Consider the following 17609-nt stretch of genomic DNA (forward strand, 5'->3'; position numbering starts at 1 on the left):
TTTTTTAAAGGGCCTCCATATTGTTCTCCACAGTGTCTGTATTGCATTCCCACCAACAGTGCAGTACATTCTCTCCAGAATTTATTGTTTGTAGACTTTTTAATGATGGCCATTCTGACTGGTGTGAGGTGATACCTCACTGTAGTTTTGATTTGCATTTCTCTAATACATAAATCACTGCAGATGGTGATTGCAGCCATGAAATTAAAAGACGCTTACTCCTTGGAAGAAAAGTTATGACCAACCTAGATAGTATATTCAAAAGCAGAGACATTACTTTGCTGACTAAAGTCCATCTAGTCAAGGCTATGGTTTATCCTGTGGTCATGTATGGATATGAGAGTTGGACTGTGAAGAAGGCTGAGCGCCGAAGAATTGATGCTTTTGAACTGTGGTGCTGGGGAAGACTCTTGAGAGTCCCTTGGACTGCAAGGAGATCCAACCAGTCCATTCTGAAGGAGATCAGCCCTGGGATTTCTTTGGAAGGAATGATGCTAAAGCTGAAGCTCCAGTACTTTGGCCACTGCATGCGAAGAATTGACTCATTGGAAAAGACTCTGATGCTGGGAGGGATTGGGGGCAGGAGGAGAAGGGGACGACAGAGGATGAGATGGCTGGATGGCATCACCAACTCGATGGACGTGAGTCTGAGTGAACTCCGGGAGTTGGTGATGGACAGGGAGGCCTGCGTGCTGCGATTCATGGGGTCACAAAGAGTCGGACACGACTGAACGACTGAACTGAACTGAATACTTAATAAAGTAACATTTTAAAAAATTGATACAACTATGCAATGAATATTAAAAAGACAATTTGGATAATTCTTGAATAGAACTGGATAGAGTAAGGATTTTACTTTATAAAAATCTTTATTTTATTTTATTTTACTTTACAATGCTGTATTGGTTTTGCCATACATTGACATGAATCCACCATGGGTGTGTACAAGCTCCCAATCCTGAATCCCCCTCCCACCTCCCACCCCATATCATCTCTCTGGATCATCCCCATGCACCAGCCCTAAGCATCCTGTATCCTGTATCGAACATAGTCTGGCACTTCGTTTCTTACATGATAGTATACATGTTTCAGTGCCATTCTCCCGAATCATCCCACCCTCTCCCTCTCCCTCAGAGTCCAATAGTCCGTTCTATACATCTGTGTCTCTTTTGCTGTCTCGCATCCAGGGTCATCATTACCATCTTTCTAAATTCCGTATATATGTGTCAGTATACTATATTGGTATTTTTCTTTCTGGCTTACTTCACTCTGTATAATCGGCTCCAGTTTCATCCATCTCATTAGAACTGATTCAAATGTATTCTTTTTAATGGCCGAGTAATACTCCATTGTGTATATGTACCACAGCTTTCTTATCCATTCATCTGCTGATGGACATCTAGGTTGTCTCCATGTCCTGGCTATTATAAACAGTGCTGCGATGAACATTGGGGTACATGTGCCTCTTTCAATTCTGGTTTCCTTGATGTGTATGCCCAGCAGTGGGATTGCTGGGTCATAAGGCAGTTCTATTTGCAATTTTTTAAGGACTCTCCACACTGTTTTCCATAGCGGCTGTACTAGTTTGCATTCCCACCAACAGTGTAAGAGGGTTCCCTTTTTTCCACATCCTCTCCAGCATTTATTGCTTGTAGACTTTTGGATCGCAGCCATTCTGACTGGTGTGAAATGGTACCTCATTGTGGTCTGGAGATTTGCATTTCTCTGATAATGAGTGATGTTGAGCATCTTTTCATGTGTTTGTTAGCCATCCGTCTGTTTTCTTTGGAGAACTGCCTATTTAGTTCTTTGGCCCATTTTTTGATTGGGTCGTTTATTTTTCTGGAGTTGAGCTGCATAAGTTGCTTGTATATTTTTGAGATTAGTTGTTTGTCAGTTGCTTCATTTGCTATTGTTTTCTCCCATTCAGAAGGCTGTCTTTTCACCTTACTTATAGTTTCCTTTGTTGTGCAGAAGCTTTTAATTTTAATTAGATCCCATTTGTTTATTTTTGCTTTTATTTCCAATATTTTGGGAGGTGGATCATAGAGGATCCTGCTGTGATTTATGTCGGGGAGTGTTTTGCCTATGTTCTTCTCTAGGAGTTTTATAGTTTCTGGTCTTACGTTTAGATCTTTAATCCATTTTGAGTTTATTTTTGTGTGTGGTGTTAGAAAGTGATCTAGTTTCATTCTTTTACAAGTGGTTGACCAGTTTTCCCAGCACCACTTGTTAAAGAGATTGTCTTTACTCCATTGTATATTCTTACCTCCTTTGTCAAAGATAAGGTGTCCATAGGTGTGTGGATTTATCTCTGGGCTTTCTATTTTGTTCCATTGATCTATATTTCTGTCTTTGTGCCAGTACCATACTATCTTGATGACTGTGGCTTTGTAGTAGAGCCTGAAGTCAGGCAAGTTGATTCCTCCAGTTCCATTCTTCTTTCTCAAGATAGCTTTGGCTATTCGAGGTTTTTTGTATTTCCATACAAATCTTGAAATTATTTGTTCTAGTTCTGTGAAAAATACCGCTGGTAGCTTGATAGGGATTGCATTGAATCTGTAGATTGCTTTGGGTAGTATACTCATTTTCACTATATTGATTTTTCCAATCCATGAACATGGTATATTTTTCCATCTATTAGTGTCCTCTTTGATTTCTTTCATCGGTGTTTTATAGTTTTCGATATATAGGTCTTTAGTTTCTTTAGGTAGGTATATTCCTAAGTATTTTATTCTTTTCGTTGCAATGGTGAATGGAATTGTTTCCTTAATTTCTTTTTCTACTTTCTCATTATTAGTGTATAGGAATGCAAGGGATTTCTGAGTGTTGATTTTATATCCTGCAACTTTACTATATTCCTTGATTAGCTCTAGTAATATTCTGGTGGAGTCTTTAGGATTTTCTGTGTAGAGGATCATGTCATCTGCAAACAGTGAGAGTTTTACTTCTTTTCCAATTTAGATTCCTTTTATTTCTTTTTCTGCTCTGATTGCTGTGGCCAAAACTTCCAGAACTATGTTGAATAGTAGCGGTGAAAGTGGGCACCCTTGTCTTGTTCCTGACTTTAGGGGAAATGCTTTCAATTTTTCACCATTGAGGATAATGTTTGCTGTGGGTTTGTCATATATAGCTTTTATTATGTTGAAGTATGTTCCTTCTATTCCTGCTTTCTGGAGAGTTTTTATCATAAATGGATGTTGAATTTTGTCAAAGGCCTTCTCTGCATCTATTGAGATAATCATATGGCTTTTATTTTTCAATTTGTTAATGTGGTGAATTACATTGATTGATTTGCGGATATTGAAGAATCCTTGCATCCCTGGGATAAAGCCCACTTAGTCATGGTGTATGATCTTTTTAATGTGTTGTTGGATTCTGATTGCTAGAATTTTGTTGAGGATTTTTGCATCTATGTTCATCAGTGATATTGGCCTGTAGTTTTCTTTTTTTGTGGCGTCTTCGTCAGGTTTTGGTATTAGGGTGATGGTGGCCTTGTAGAATGAGTTTGGAAGTTTACCCTCTTCTGCAATTTTCTGGAAGAGTTTCAGTAGGATAGGTGTTAGGTCTTCTCGAAATTTTTGGTAGAATTCAGCTGTGAAGCTGTCTGGACCTGGGCTTTTGTTTGCTGGAAGATTTCTGATTACAGTTTCAATTTCCATGCTTGTGATGGGTCTGTTAAGATTTTCTGTTTCTTCCTGGTTCAGTTTTGGAAAGTTGTACTTTTCTAAGAATTTGTCCATTTCTTCCACGTTGTCCATTTTATTGGCACTATAACTGCTGATAGTAGTCTCTTATGATCCTTTGTATTTCTGTGTTGTCTGTTGTGATCTCTCCATTTTCATTTCTAATTTTATTGATTTTATTCTTCTCCCTTTGTTTCTTGATGAGTCTAGCTAATGGTTTGTCAGTTTTATTTATCCTTTCAAAGAACCAGCTTGTTGCTTTGTTGATTTTTGCTATGGTCTCTTTTGTTTCTTTTGCATTTATTTCTGCCCTAATTTTTAAGATTTCTTTCCTTCTACTAACCCTGGGGTTCTCCATTTCTTCCTTTTCTAGTTGCTTTAGGTGTAGAGTTAGGTTATTTATTTGACTCTTTTCTTGTTTCTTGAGGTATGCCTGTATTGCTATGAACTTTCCTCTTAGCACTGCTTTTATAGTGTCCCACAGATTTTGGGTTGTTGTGTTTTCATTTTCATTCGTTTCTATGCATATTTTGATTTCTTTTTTGATTTCTTCTGTGATTTGTTGGTTATTCAGAAGTGTGTTGTTCAGCCTCCATATGTTGGGATTTTTAATATTTTTTCTCCTGTAATTGAGATCTAATCTTAATGCATTATGGTCAGAAAAGATGCTTGGGATGATTTCGATTTTTTTGAATTTATCAAGGTTAGATTTATGGCCCAGGATGTGATCTATCCTGGAAAAGGTTCCGTGAGCACTTGAGAAAAAGGTGAAATTCATTGTTTTGGGGTGAAATGTCCTATAGATATCAATTAGGTCTAACTGGTCTATTGTATCTATAAAAATCTTTAAAGTATAGAATATATACTCTAACTCATAATTATCAGTCATCATTTGACTTAAGCTTATTTTTTCCTTTTTTAAAAATTTATTTTTAAATAGAAGGATAATTTTAAGCTTATTTTTAATTATATAAAATGTATTCTCTTTATGAAAAATAGCATAAAGCAAAAATCTTTGAATTCCTCTCTCCTATCCCTCTTCCTTTTTGGAAATAACTTATTATTTTGGAGGATATAATCCTTTTCTTTTTTGGCTTTAAAGCTGTCTCTCTGTTTTAAAAAGTGTTTTTCTTTTTTTTAATACTAATTGTGTCATGCTGAATTGTTAACATCCTGCCTTTTGTTTAAAAAAATCAAATATGTCTTTGGTTATTATTTGTTAATGTTATATATAGATGTACTTCATTCTATTAGTATTGTATGATATGGGTATATTGTATATTTAGCCATTCTCTTAATTTTGAATTTAGATATTTTTCCCTCAATATTTCATAATTTCAAACAGAACTGAAATAAGCATTCTCAGTTTATCTTCTTTATGTTTTTATGAGAATGATCCTTTAGGTTATGTTGATAGACGTGAAATTGTTAGGCTATAGGGAATGTGCATTTAAAATTTGGATGTACCATCAAATTTCTTTAGTTTTTTACTTTTTAATGTATTATAAACATTTTTAATGTTACAAAAAATAGACTAGCACAGTGAACATCCATATGTCTATCACCGAATTTAGCAGTTATCAAAAATATGTTATACTTCTATTTTAAAGCAAATTGCATCTCTCATGTCATTTCATCATTATATACTTCAAAGTACATCTCAAAAAAAAAAAGAGTCCTAGGACTTTCCTGGTGGTCCAGTGGTTAAGAATCTGCCTTGCAATGCAAGGGATGTGGGTTCAACCCCCAGTGTGAGAAGAACTCACATGCTGTAGAGTAACTAAGCCCAAGCACCGAAACACTGATCCCAAGTACCACAACTAGAGAGTCTGTGTAAATCCATCTACCGTAGTGAAAGATCTCCAGTGACGCAACGAAAATCCCGCGTGCTGCAACTAAGACCCAGCGCAGTCCCCTTCCCACCAAAAATACAGTCCATTGTAAAGTAGAAATTAATTTCACTTTCTTTTAAGCCTGTGTATTTTCCCACTTGTTAACAGTGACTCTCATTCAGCAGCAAATGTATTACTTATTACCCTTGAGATTCATTTGAGCCCAGTTTGTTAGCTTGTTTTCCTTTCATTTACTTCCCTGGTGGTTCAGACAGTAAAGCCATCTGTCTACGATGTGGGAGACCTGGGTTCGATCCCTGGGTTGGGAAGATCCCCTGGAGAAGGAAATGGCAATCCACTCTAGTACTATTGCCTGGAAAATCCCATGGACAAAGGAGCCTGGTAGGCTACAGTCCATGGGGTTGCAAAGAGTCGGACACGACTGAGCGACTTCACTTTCACTTTCCTTTCATTTAGGAAGTAAACTTTGTTTGTACCAATATAGTAAAACTTTTCATCACATTTTCTCATGGGTAGCTTAATGGCTGTTGGAACTAAAATGTAGGTAGAATAAATGATTGAAATGGAATCTCACATCATTGAAAAGCAAAAGCATACTAGTAATCTAGTCATCTACTTTTTTTATATTCTCTATCACAAATCTGAATTGTCCAAATGTTTGAATTCAGTATTTAAAGTTATTTTTAGTAACTTGATTTTTGTGACTTTATTGCAGACTTTCGAATCAGCTGTGCAAGAGAATGTCAGCATTAATGGGCAAGCATGGCAGGAAGCCTCAGACAGTTGCTTTATGGGTATGTGACTTCACTTTGTCCCTCTGTCATTCATTTCTGAGTTATTTTTGTAGCCATTCCATTTTATTTCCTGCCATGTCACATGGAAGATTCCTTCCAGGATCTTAGTTCCCCAACCAGGGATCAAGCCCATGGCCCCTGTAGTGGAAGCTTGAAGTCCTAACCATTGGACTACCAGGGAATTCCTACCTGTTTTTGTCACCTCTTTACTGGCAGAGTCCCTTTACTGGAAGAAAAGAGAAAATCAATGTAGAAGACTATTAAGGTCATACACTGAGGCAAACAACGTAGTGGTTACCATGATCCTTTATATATGCTATCTGGCATTCCCACAGGACTTTGATCTGATCAGTCTTCAAAAGTACCCTTGTCAATAGCTTATTGGAAAATACTATGTAACTGTCATGAGATGAAGCAGGCCCAGAGAATTCCTATGCTTAATACTTTATAAATCAAATTATATATTTATAAGCGATCCTTTGAGTAGATAGTGAAATACTCTTAGAAATGTGAAGTTAAACTGTGTAAGTACCATATAAAGAATGAGTTTAATATTTGCAGAAACCTCCTTAAAAAGACAGAATATTTTGCTGGTCCAGGCAGACTAGATTGCACCCTACCTAATGAAGGTGACATATTTAAAGAAATTGAAGTTTTAATAGAAAGAAAATGGTCAGTGTAGGAAGGAAAAAAATGTGGTAGGAAAAGAATGATCAGTGTGGGAAGAGAGACAGAATTCTCCAGCAACATCCAGGAAAAGGGCTGTCCTGACAGGAGGACTGGAGTGCCTCTTGGTCACCATGGTGATGGTACAGAGATCTGACCAGTGTAGACTGATGTCTCTGCTCACTGTTAAGATTAACCACTTAAACCTTTGAGCATATGCCAAGCCCTGTCAAGTAATTCTCTGTGGCTACAGTTTTTCTTAGCATTAAGATAATTCTTTGCCCAGAAGACTTTACTCTCCACTCCTTGGTATTATTATAATTACCTCTTCAAAGACGCCCAGAGTTCACTTTGTGGTTTACATATTAAAATGGAAAAAACAACATCAGATTTTTCAACTATTAGCAGAGTGATTGCCAGTTAGTGGGGAAAGGCAGCATATGAGAATCACCTAGGAGTATTTTCAAACTAGACAGCCTTTACTGAATGTTTATGTGACTGTTGTTCTCTGAAGTCAGTTTCGAACTGCTGTATTGTTTGGTCCAGACTGCCTTTAGCATATGATTCATCAGTTTATAGATCAACATGTGTATTTTCTGACAGGTTGGCAGCATGAGTGCATGGCTGAAACCTGGATGTTCTCTGTCCCTTTCCCTACCCCTTATAACTCTGAGGGGAAATAGTAGAGAACACTGCAGTTTTACCTTCTTTCATGGGCACTCAATCAGTGTCAGACACCATACCAAGTTCGAGGAAATAAATGAAAAGATACGATTCTTAACATTTAGGAACTCATCATTAAAGGAAGGAAATAGACAAAAACACATTACTCCTCAGGAAGTGGAAGAAGACATAACAGAGTAGGTTGCTATTAAACGCATTTAATAAATAAAAGTATAGACAGAAAGGAGGTTGGAAGGACGTTTGAAGCAAAGAAAAAATCATGTGCAAAGGCACAAAGTGAAAGTTGCTCAATCATGTCCAACTCTTTGCCACCCCATGGACTGTATAGTCCGTGGAATTCTCCAGGCCAGAATCCTGGAGTGGATAGCCTATCCCTTCTCTAGCGGATCTTCCCGACTCAGGAATCAAACCGGGGTCTCCTGCATTGCAGGTAGATTCTTTACCAACTGAGCTATCAGGGAAGCCCTAAAGGCACAAAGGAGTGATATGTTTGGAAAATGGCAGAAGTGAATTGAGACAGATGAGGCCAAGTTGGGACCAAATCACATAAAGCCCTGTAGCGTATGCTGAGGAATATGCACTTTATCCTGTAGATCAGGGGTCCCCAACCTCTGATGATCTGAGGTGGAACTGATGTAATAATATGTAAATAAAGTGCACAGTATATGTGATGCCCCTAAACCACCTCCCCATAGTCCCCTCTTACCTTAAGGGGATGTATCCAGATTGTCCAGTCGATGCCTGAAGTCCAGATAGTACCAAACGCTGTGTATACTATTTTTAAAAAAATTTTATTGAAGTATAGTTAGTTTATAATGTTGCTGTTCTTCTGTACAGCAAAGTGACTCAATAATATACATATATTTATATTCTTTTTCATTATGGTTTGTCACAGAATATTAAGTATAGTTCTCAGCGCTAGTAGGCCTTTGTTGTTTATCCATCCTATATATAATTATGATAAAGTTTAGTTTAGAAATTAGGCTTAATGAGATTAATAACAATAACTAACAATAAAATAGAACGATTATAATAATATTCTGTAATGAAAGTTATGTGAACATGGTCTCTTTCCGTCACTCAGAATATCTTACTGTATAAATTTAATGCCTTTTCTGTCTGAACTAAAGACTTACCGTGCACTGTGGCTGTAACCTTTGCAGTTTGAGGAATGACAACAAAGCTAACACAAATTTCTTTTTTCTTCTTCACAGTTTCACTGATAGAAGATTTATTCTTACTGTAAATCTTAGCAACTTCAGCCTACAATTTTTTTCCTTATTAAGTTGCAGACTTCTGCCTTTTCACTTAATGGAAGCACCTTACAGCTTCTCTTTGCCATATTTGATTTTTTAAAAATTCATTTATCATGTTTGGCTGTGTTGGGTCTCTGATGCTCCACGGGTTTTTCTCTGTTAATAGATGCAGCGAGCAGGGGCTGCTCTCTAGTTGTGGCGTGTGGGCTTCTCCTTGAGGTGGCTTCCCTTGTTGCAGAGCATGGGCTCAGGGCTCAGGCTTCAGTAGCTGCAGCTCGCAGGCTCTAGAGCGCAGGCTCAGTTAGTTGCGGGCCTAGTTGCTCCGCAGCATGTGGGATCTTCCCAGACAAGGGGTCGAATCTGTGTCGCCTGCGCTGGCAGGCAGATTCTTTATCACTGAGCCACCAGGGAAGCCCTTCTTTGCCCTGTTTAAATTGTCAGCATCACAACTCTAGTGCTTTGGGGCCGTTATTAAGTAAAATAAGGGTTAGTTGAACACAGACACAGAGATACTGCAACAGTGGATCCGATAACCAAGGTGGCTACCCAATGACCAATGGGCAGGATAGATTGCACAAAGGGATGGTTCATGTCTTGGGTGAGGTGAAGCATGACAGCCTGAGATTTCATCATGCTGCTCAGAATGGCACACAATTTAAAACTTGGGAATTGTTTATTTTTGGAATTTTTCATTTAATATTTTCAGACTGTGGTTGACCATGGGTAACTGAAATTGCAGAAAGTGAAACCACGGATAAGGGTGCACTACTGTAACGAGAAAAAGTGTGTATTTTAGAATCTAACTGCTGACTGTGTCGGGGACGGATTGGAGAAGGGAGAAATTCAAGGGAGAACCTCAGACCTTAGGAAGTTATTGCAGTAATACAGCCAAAGACGGTGAAGACCACCCTATGAAAGAGGAAAAAAAGATGGGTTCGAGAGATGTTCAGAAGATAGAATTAATAGGGTTTGTATCTGATCTAATACATAGAATCAGTTAGTAAGTTTCACAAGGGCAGAGGCTTTTGTGTTTTGTTCACTGAGATTATTGTGCAAATGAGTGAACAAATGAAAGAAGGAACATACAAGTGAAACCAACTTTCTCCCTGCTCCTCTCCTCTGAGAGGGCTATCCCCCATGCCCAAATGAAGATCAAAGATCTCACATGCTGCAGCTGTGCCCTGGTGCTCCAAATAAATAAATACATATTTTAAAAAAGAATTAAAAAGTAAGTTCCTTGAGAGCAGGGAATATGTATATTTTTCTCATGACTATGTTTTCAGTACTTGGCTTGGCACATAGTATATGGTTGGCCAAAAGTTCCTTTGGTTTTTTAAGTAAAAAATAAGACAGTCTTTCATTTTCACCAAGAACTTCACTGAGCAACATATTCACTGCTTTGTTCTACTACCTTCTGCCATTTTTCAGGCAACTTCATAATTCGATCTTCCCAAAACTTTTTATCTTTTCAAGCAAAGAACTGTTCAGTTTCCTTTTACAGTCTTCCAGGAAACTGAAATTTTTTCCATTTAGAGAATTTTGTAAAGACTGAAATAAATGGACACCTGAAGGTGCAGTGTCTGGTGAATATAGTGGATGAAATCAGGACTTCCCAGCCAAGCTGTAACGGTTTTTGTCTGGTCATCAAAGAAGCATCGTGGTCTTGTGTTATCTTGATGGAAGATGATGTGTTTTCTGTTGACTGATTCCAGACACTTTTCACCTATTGCTGCCTTCAGTTGGTTTACTTGGAAGCAGCACTTGTTGGAATGAATCGTTTGGTTTTCTGGAAGGAGCTCATAAGAGGACTCCCTTTCAGTCCCACTATATATACAACATAACCTTTGGATGAAGACCAACCTGTGGTGTGATTTGTGGTGGTTCATTTCACTTGCCTCATAATCTCTTCTATTCCACACTATTGTACAGTATCCACTTTGCATCTCCTGTCACAATTTGCTTTAAAAACATGATATTTTTCATTATGTTTCATTAGAGAATCACATATGGAAATATGCTCAATAAGGTTTTTTCGCTTAACTTATACGGAACCTAAACATCGAGTGATGAACATAACCAAGCTGGTGCAAATGATTTTCAGTGCTAGATTTGGATATTTTGAGTATGTTGACTATCTTCTGCATGGTGTAATGTTGACTGTTCTTGATTCATGTCTCAATTTGGTTGCTCTCAACTTCAATTGGTCTACCCACCCGTGGAGCATTGTCCCTTTTAGAAAACTCCAGCATGAAACTTCACAAACTACTTTTGACACATTCAGTTGGTCACAGCATCTTCTCCATACACTGCACAAATTTTTCTTTTGTGTTTCAGGTGTGTTTTTATGTTTCTTGAAATAATAAAGCATAATATGCTGAAAATGTTGCTTCTTCCATGATCAGTATTAAAATGGCTACTCAGAAATTCACCAATTGGTAAGCTTTTTTAAAAAATACACACTGATATGACAGCTGTCACAGTACACTCTTAACAAAATTGTTTTTAATAAAATTTAAGACAATTAATCACTACTAGAGCCAGTTACAGGAAAAACCAAACAAACCTTTTGGCCAACCCAGTGCATATTTGTTTAGTCGCTAAGTCATATCCAGCTTTTTATGATCGTATAGTCTGTAGCCTGCCAGGTTCCTCTGTCCATGGCATTTCCTTTCCTAGGGGATCTTCCTGACCCAGGGGTTGAACCCATGTCTCCTGCATTGAGGTGAATTCCTTACCCCTGAGCCAATGGCGATGCCAGAGTAATGACAGATTCTTTCCTGCTTAAATTTGTGCTAGCAAATTTGGAAAATTCAGCAGTGCCACAGGACTGGAAAAGGTCAGTCTTCATTCCAATCCCAAAAAAAGGCAATGGCAAAGAATGTTCAAACTACTGTACAATTGCACTCATCTCACACACTAGCGAAGTAATGCTCATAATTCTCCAAACCAGGCTTCAACAGTGCATGAACCATGAACTTCCAGATGTTCAAGCTGGATTCAGAAACGCAGAGGAACCAGAGATCAAATTGTCAACATCCGTTGGATCATCAAAAAAGCAAGCGTGTTCCAGAAAAACATTTGTTTCTGCTTTATTGACTATGCCAAAGCCTTTGACTGTGTGGATCACAACAAACTGGAAAATTCTTCAAGAGATGGGAATACCAGACCACCTGACCTGCCTCCTGAGAAATCTGTATGCAGGTTAGGAAGCAACAGTTAGAACTGGACAACAACAGATTGGTTCCAAATCGGGAAAGGAGTACGTCAAGGCTGTATATTGTCACCCTGCTTATTTAACTTATATGCAGAGTACATCATAAGAAATGGTGGGCTGGAAGAAGCACAAGCTGGAATCAAGATTGCCAGGAGAAATATCAATAACCTCAGATATGCAGGTGACACCACCCTTATGGCAGAAAGTGAAGAGGAACTAAAGAGCCTCTTGATGAAAGAGGAGAGTGAAAAAGTTGGTTAAAACTCAACATTCAGAAAACTAAGATCATGGCATCTGATCCCATCACTTTATGGCAAATAGATGGGGAAACAGTGACAGACTATTTTGAGGGGCTCCAACATCACTGCAGCTTGTGACTGCAGCCATGAAATTAAAAGATGCTTGCTCCTTGGAAGAAAAGTTATGACCAACCTAGACAGCATATTGAAAAGCAGAGACATTACTTTGCCCAAAAAGATCTGTCTATCAAGGCTATGGTTTTTCCAGTAGTCGTGTGTGGATGTGAGTTGGACTATAAAGAAAGCTGAGTGCTGAAGAATTGATGCTTTTGAACTGTGGTGTTGGAGAAGACTCAGGAGAGTCCCTTGGACTGCAAGGAGATCCAACCAGTCTATCCTAAAGCAAATCAGTCCTGAATATTCATTGGAAGGACTGATACTGAAGCTGAAACTGCAGTACTTTGGCCACCTGATACGAAGAACTGACTCATTTGAAAAGACCGTAATGCTGGAAAACATTGAAGGCAGGAGGAGAAGGGGACGACAGAGGATGAGATAGTTGGATGGCATCACCAACTTGATGGACATGAGTTTGAGTAAACTCCGGGAGTTGGTGATGGACAGGGAGGCCTGGTGTGCTGCGGTCCATGGGGTCACACAGAGTCGGACACAACTGAGCGATTGATCTGAACTGAACTAAACTAAATTTATACATTTCAGTTTTTAGCTTTATCATTAGGTGGCGCTAAGAAACCATTTTCTTCTCTACACAGAAGATTTAGCTGGGAGATTTGTTTTTGATAGCTGATTGTGAAATAGTAACAATAGTCCTTTCAGGCTAGTGATTGAACTTTTTAAATAATGAATTAAAATATAGGGAAGACTGCTCATTTAAATAAATATTCAAAGTAATAATGACTATATCTTATAATACTCTCAGAAGAAGTAATTTAGTTGGACTTAGTGAATATTTTTTTGATGAATGAAAGGTCATACATGACCTCGTTAATCTTTACCTGATATGTACTTTATGCTGATATATGTCAGCAGTGTCTCAAAATGTTCCCCAGTATGTATTTAACATGTTTCAGACTTTTCCATAATGAAGCTCTCTACTCAGTAAGATAAATAGATATATTTCTGCCATAGAATTTGACATAGAACACACAGGATGCAAAATTAGTTTAGCTGAGGACATAGCTTTTTAGTATTTTTAACTACTTAATGTTTGCTACTTTAAAAAATAATTTCCAGGGACTTCCCTGGTGGTCCAGTGATAAGAATGTGGCTTGCAATGCAGGGGACCAGGGTTCCTTCCCTGGTCAGGAACTTAGATCCCACATGCCCTGGGGTAGCTAAGCCACAACTGGAGAGCCCCCATGCCATCCAATACAGCCAAATAAATAAGTAAAAATAAGAATAATTTTCAAAATAACGTTAATGTATTCCCTGCATTCATTTCATCTGAGGTGCTTAATTTCTGAGCCTCATTCCAGAGATCTCTGTTGAGAATCAAAATTTCTGCCCTTGTCCTTAGAAAAGAATGTATACTATATGATTTCATTTATATAGAATTCTAGGAAATGAATACTAGAATATAGTGATGAAAATTTGATGAGCGGTTGCCTGGGATAGAGAGCAGTTTGGAAGGAGCTGGAGGGGGACATTACAGGGGAACAGAAGGAAACTTTTAGGGTGATGGTTATGTTCGTTATCTTGACTGTGGTGGTGGTTTCAAGGATATACACTTGTCAAAACTTAATCAAATTGTGTATTTTAAATATGTGCAGTTCACTGTATGACAGTTAGACCTCAATATAGCTGTTTTTTTACTTCCGACAAGTTCTCTAGGTGATTATTCATTCTCCAGGAGTCTGAGAATCAGTACAGTTGACTTTTGAACAGCACAGATTTGAACTGCAAGAATCCGCTTATATAGGGATTTTTTTTTCACCATATATATACTACAGTACTACATGATTTGTAGTTGGTTGAATACACAGATGTGAAAACTATAAAGTTATGTTTGGATTTTTGATGGTGTGTGGAGGGTCGGTGCCCCTAACTCCCACATTGTTCAAGGGTCTACTGTATTTTAAAACATAGGAAAGCAACTGATAAGATAGCTTTAGCCAAGTCAAAGAAATACTAAAATGTTAAATGCTTTCAGTGTGGTTGTTTCATTATATTATTATCCTTCTTTTCTTGTACTTTATCCTGCAGCCATTTAGAACTTTTTCCTAAAGACTCTTGATCTTGCTGGTGCTGTTTTCTCTGCCTCGTGCTTCTCCGTATTATTTTTTCCCTACCTTTTTTAAATGCAGTTTATTTACATTTATATCAATATTTCAAGATCCAACTCAAATGTTACTTTCTTTTTAAAGTCTCAGATTCCCAAGGCATAGTTATTGTTCAAGTTGTTCTCTGCTGGTAGCATTTTGTTCATACCTCTGTTGCATACGTGAAGTTGTTTTGCAGTTACCCGTCAAGTTTCTTCCAGTGAACCATAAGCTTTTAGAGAACAGGGGTTGTGTTATATTCATCTTTGTATTTCTTTTTTTTTTTAAGTTGTTTTTCTGTCTTGTCATTAAATTTTACTACTACAGGGTTAGTTTTATGTCATTTGTTATTTGATACAGATTTTAAAATTGTATTTATCTTTAATTTCTAAAGCTTGACATTATAAACTGATAAGGCTTCCAGGTACAACTATATTTTTCATTGTTTATCAGTAGTTCTTCAGAATATATTGTTACTATATTGTTTGGAACTGACACATGTTATATTGTTAGATATTCTCTTAATATGACTTCATGAAAATTTATTTAACATAATCATAACCTTATTAATTTGTTTTAGTTTTTTGCCATAAGAGAAAACTCTAGATTTTTCCTTTATGCATTTGCACAGATACTGCATGCTTTAAATTATTTTGTAGGTTTTAGCCCACATATATTTTTGTGTGTCTTCTTTAGGCATTATATTGTTGGGTTTTGTTTTAATGCCAATCAGTATGCTGTGCTTTATATTAGAGTTTAGTTCATTTGCTTTATACACTTTAATTGATAACTTTCTTCCAATTCCTTTGTCCTGTAAGTTTTCCCTCATTGTATCTTTTTTTTTTTTTTTAAATCATCTTTGTATTTCTCTGATTTGGGGTTGGATTCCCACAGGGGCTCAATAAGTAATTGACTTTTAAATGAATAGATGAATCAGTCACCAAAGTGAGGCATCCATTAACTTGCCATATTTGTTTTCCTTAAATTTTGTGTTTCCTAAATTTAGTTTATTTATGTTACATTTTCATATAGAATATAAACTGTGTGTTTTAAGGAATTTTTGATATTATTTTTTCCCTTGAAATAGATTCTGATATCAAAGTCCTTGAAGACCAGTTTGATGAAATCATAGTTGATTTAGCCACAAAACGTAAGCAGTATCCCAGAAAGATCCTTGAATATGTCATCAAAATCATAAAGGCACAACAAGAGATTCTGGTAAGATGATTTACCTTTAAAATAGTAAATTTTATGTAATGTCTGTTTTACTACAGTAAAAAAGTTAAAGTATAAGATCAAGAGAAGATAAATGTTTTCTTTGTTTTTCATGCCTAAATTACTACTGTTTGTCTATTATAGAACTTCCCCCTTCTAAGTCACACTAGGTTTTGAATACAGCTGATAATAAAGTAGAATTTGAAGATGGAAGACTGACAGTAATTTACTTCTGAGTCCAGGAAGGAGAAAGAAAATTATTTTTTAAGCTTCTTCCTTCTGTTTGTGATTTATATTTGGCACATTATTTGTATATAGTTATGTATTTTGGGAGACCCTTGTCTTTGTTATGTATTTTGGTGATGAAGATTGAGACTACCTGTTTATAATGCCAAAATTTGCTTTATGAATTGTGTGTAATTTCTTTTGCTCCAAAAATTATGATGAGGCAGAAGGAGGTTTGCTGGAATGGCATTGCCTCTGGAGTGAGACATACATGTGGCTTTCAGCTTTGCCTAATGGTTTGTCCTTACTTTTTGAAATTAGCATACTTTCACATATAAATTTTCCAGTTGCTTAGTTTTCAGGAATTGCTTCAGAGAGTGAAAGCAGGTACTTTATCTAAAATATTTTGCTTATCATTCTATGAGAAAAAATAGTTATAAGCAAAATTTTTCTTTTTTATTTCTTCCACAGAAATGTCAGTTCTCCAAGAAATAGCCCACTCCCATCTCCCTCATCTACTTTTAAAGTTTTCTCAGGAAAAACATTCCAAATGTATTTATTGTCTAGTATCTTTATCCCTATTACTACCCTTCCTCCCTGCTCCCACCTCCCTACCAAAAAACCTGTAGTCGGTATTACATTAAAGAAAGTTTGCTGACCTAGACGGGGTGTTGCTGTGGAAGTTTAAAAATTGATGCAAAAATGAATGAGATGAGGATACTAAAGACAGCTTTAAAACAAACAAAAAACCTTTTTGGCTCTTGCTGCTTTGGGCAAGAGAAAAAGGACATTTTCCACTTCCTTTTTGCCTGAATTATGGATCTTGTTCTTAGAGTTCTGCTACTGCAGTCCCAGTGTATCACAGGTAGGCGTTAGTGTGCTGACACTTTCAAAACCAGATTTCTGTGTGAATATGAGTTCGAGTTCTAACCACTCGTCCTAAAATGAACTTTTGAAAACCAGTCCGTTAATAGTTTGGAAACTACGTTATACTTCAAGATTCTTTCACTGTGCCTTTATTTTGCTTCTATGCTTCTTTCTTGTATGCTGCATCTTAGTGTATGCAGTAGGTGGCAGTACTCTAAAAGGTATAATTCAGACTTAATTTGAGCTGTTCTTTTCTCCTCCCTCCCCTACAGGATCTGATTTGGACGTTTGTTTTGTTTTGGGGTTGGTTTTTTTTTTTTTTTTTTTGCGAAAGAATGATACTGCTGACTAATATTTGTTTATATTAGCTAAAGAAAATGTTTCTGTAAGTCACCTAGTTGTTAATTTAAATCTGTTTTATTTTATGTTTAGAAGCAGTACCACCCTGTTGTACATCTGTTGGACCTAAAATATGACCCTGAGCCAGGTGAGCCAGTATTCATTTGTGGTAAAAATGAAGCATGAGCTTGTAATTTTAGGAGTTCCTGATATTCCTTTAAAGGTTTTAGCATCAGGGGTATCTTCCCTTTGATGCTCTAACTCACTCCCAGTCATAAGCATTTCGGTCTTT

At 37.1% G+C, this 17609-nt stretch overlaps 1 protein-coding gene across 1 annotated transcript in view; it reads left to right on the forward strand.

The window, feature by feature from the left end:
• Positions 1 to 17609, forward strand: part of NSL1 (NSL1 component of MIS12 kinetochore complex) — a 43686-nt gene that overhangs the window by 3949 nt on the left and 22128 nt on the right. Inside the window, exons 2-4 of the mRNA XM_052654088.1 lie at positions 6255 to 6333; positions 15759 to 15889; positions 17411 to 17465. Of these exons, the coding sequence (XP_052510048.1) occupies positions 6255 to 6333; positions 15759 to 15889; positions 17411 to 17465 (265 nt within the window). The remainder of the gene's footprint in view (positions 1 to 6254; positions 6334 to 15758; positions 15890 to 17410; positions 17466 to 17609) is intronic.

Source organism: Budorcas taxicolor, chromosome 16 (assembly GCF_023091745.1).
Source record: "Budorcas taxicolor isolate Tak-1 chromosome 16, Takin1.1, whole genome shotgun sequence".
Taxonomy (NCBI): Eukaryota; Metazoa; Chordata; class Mammalia; order Artiodactyla; family Bovidae; genus Budorcas; species Budorcas taxicolor.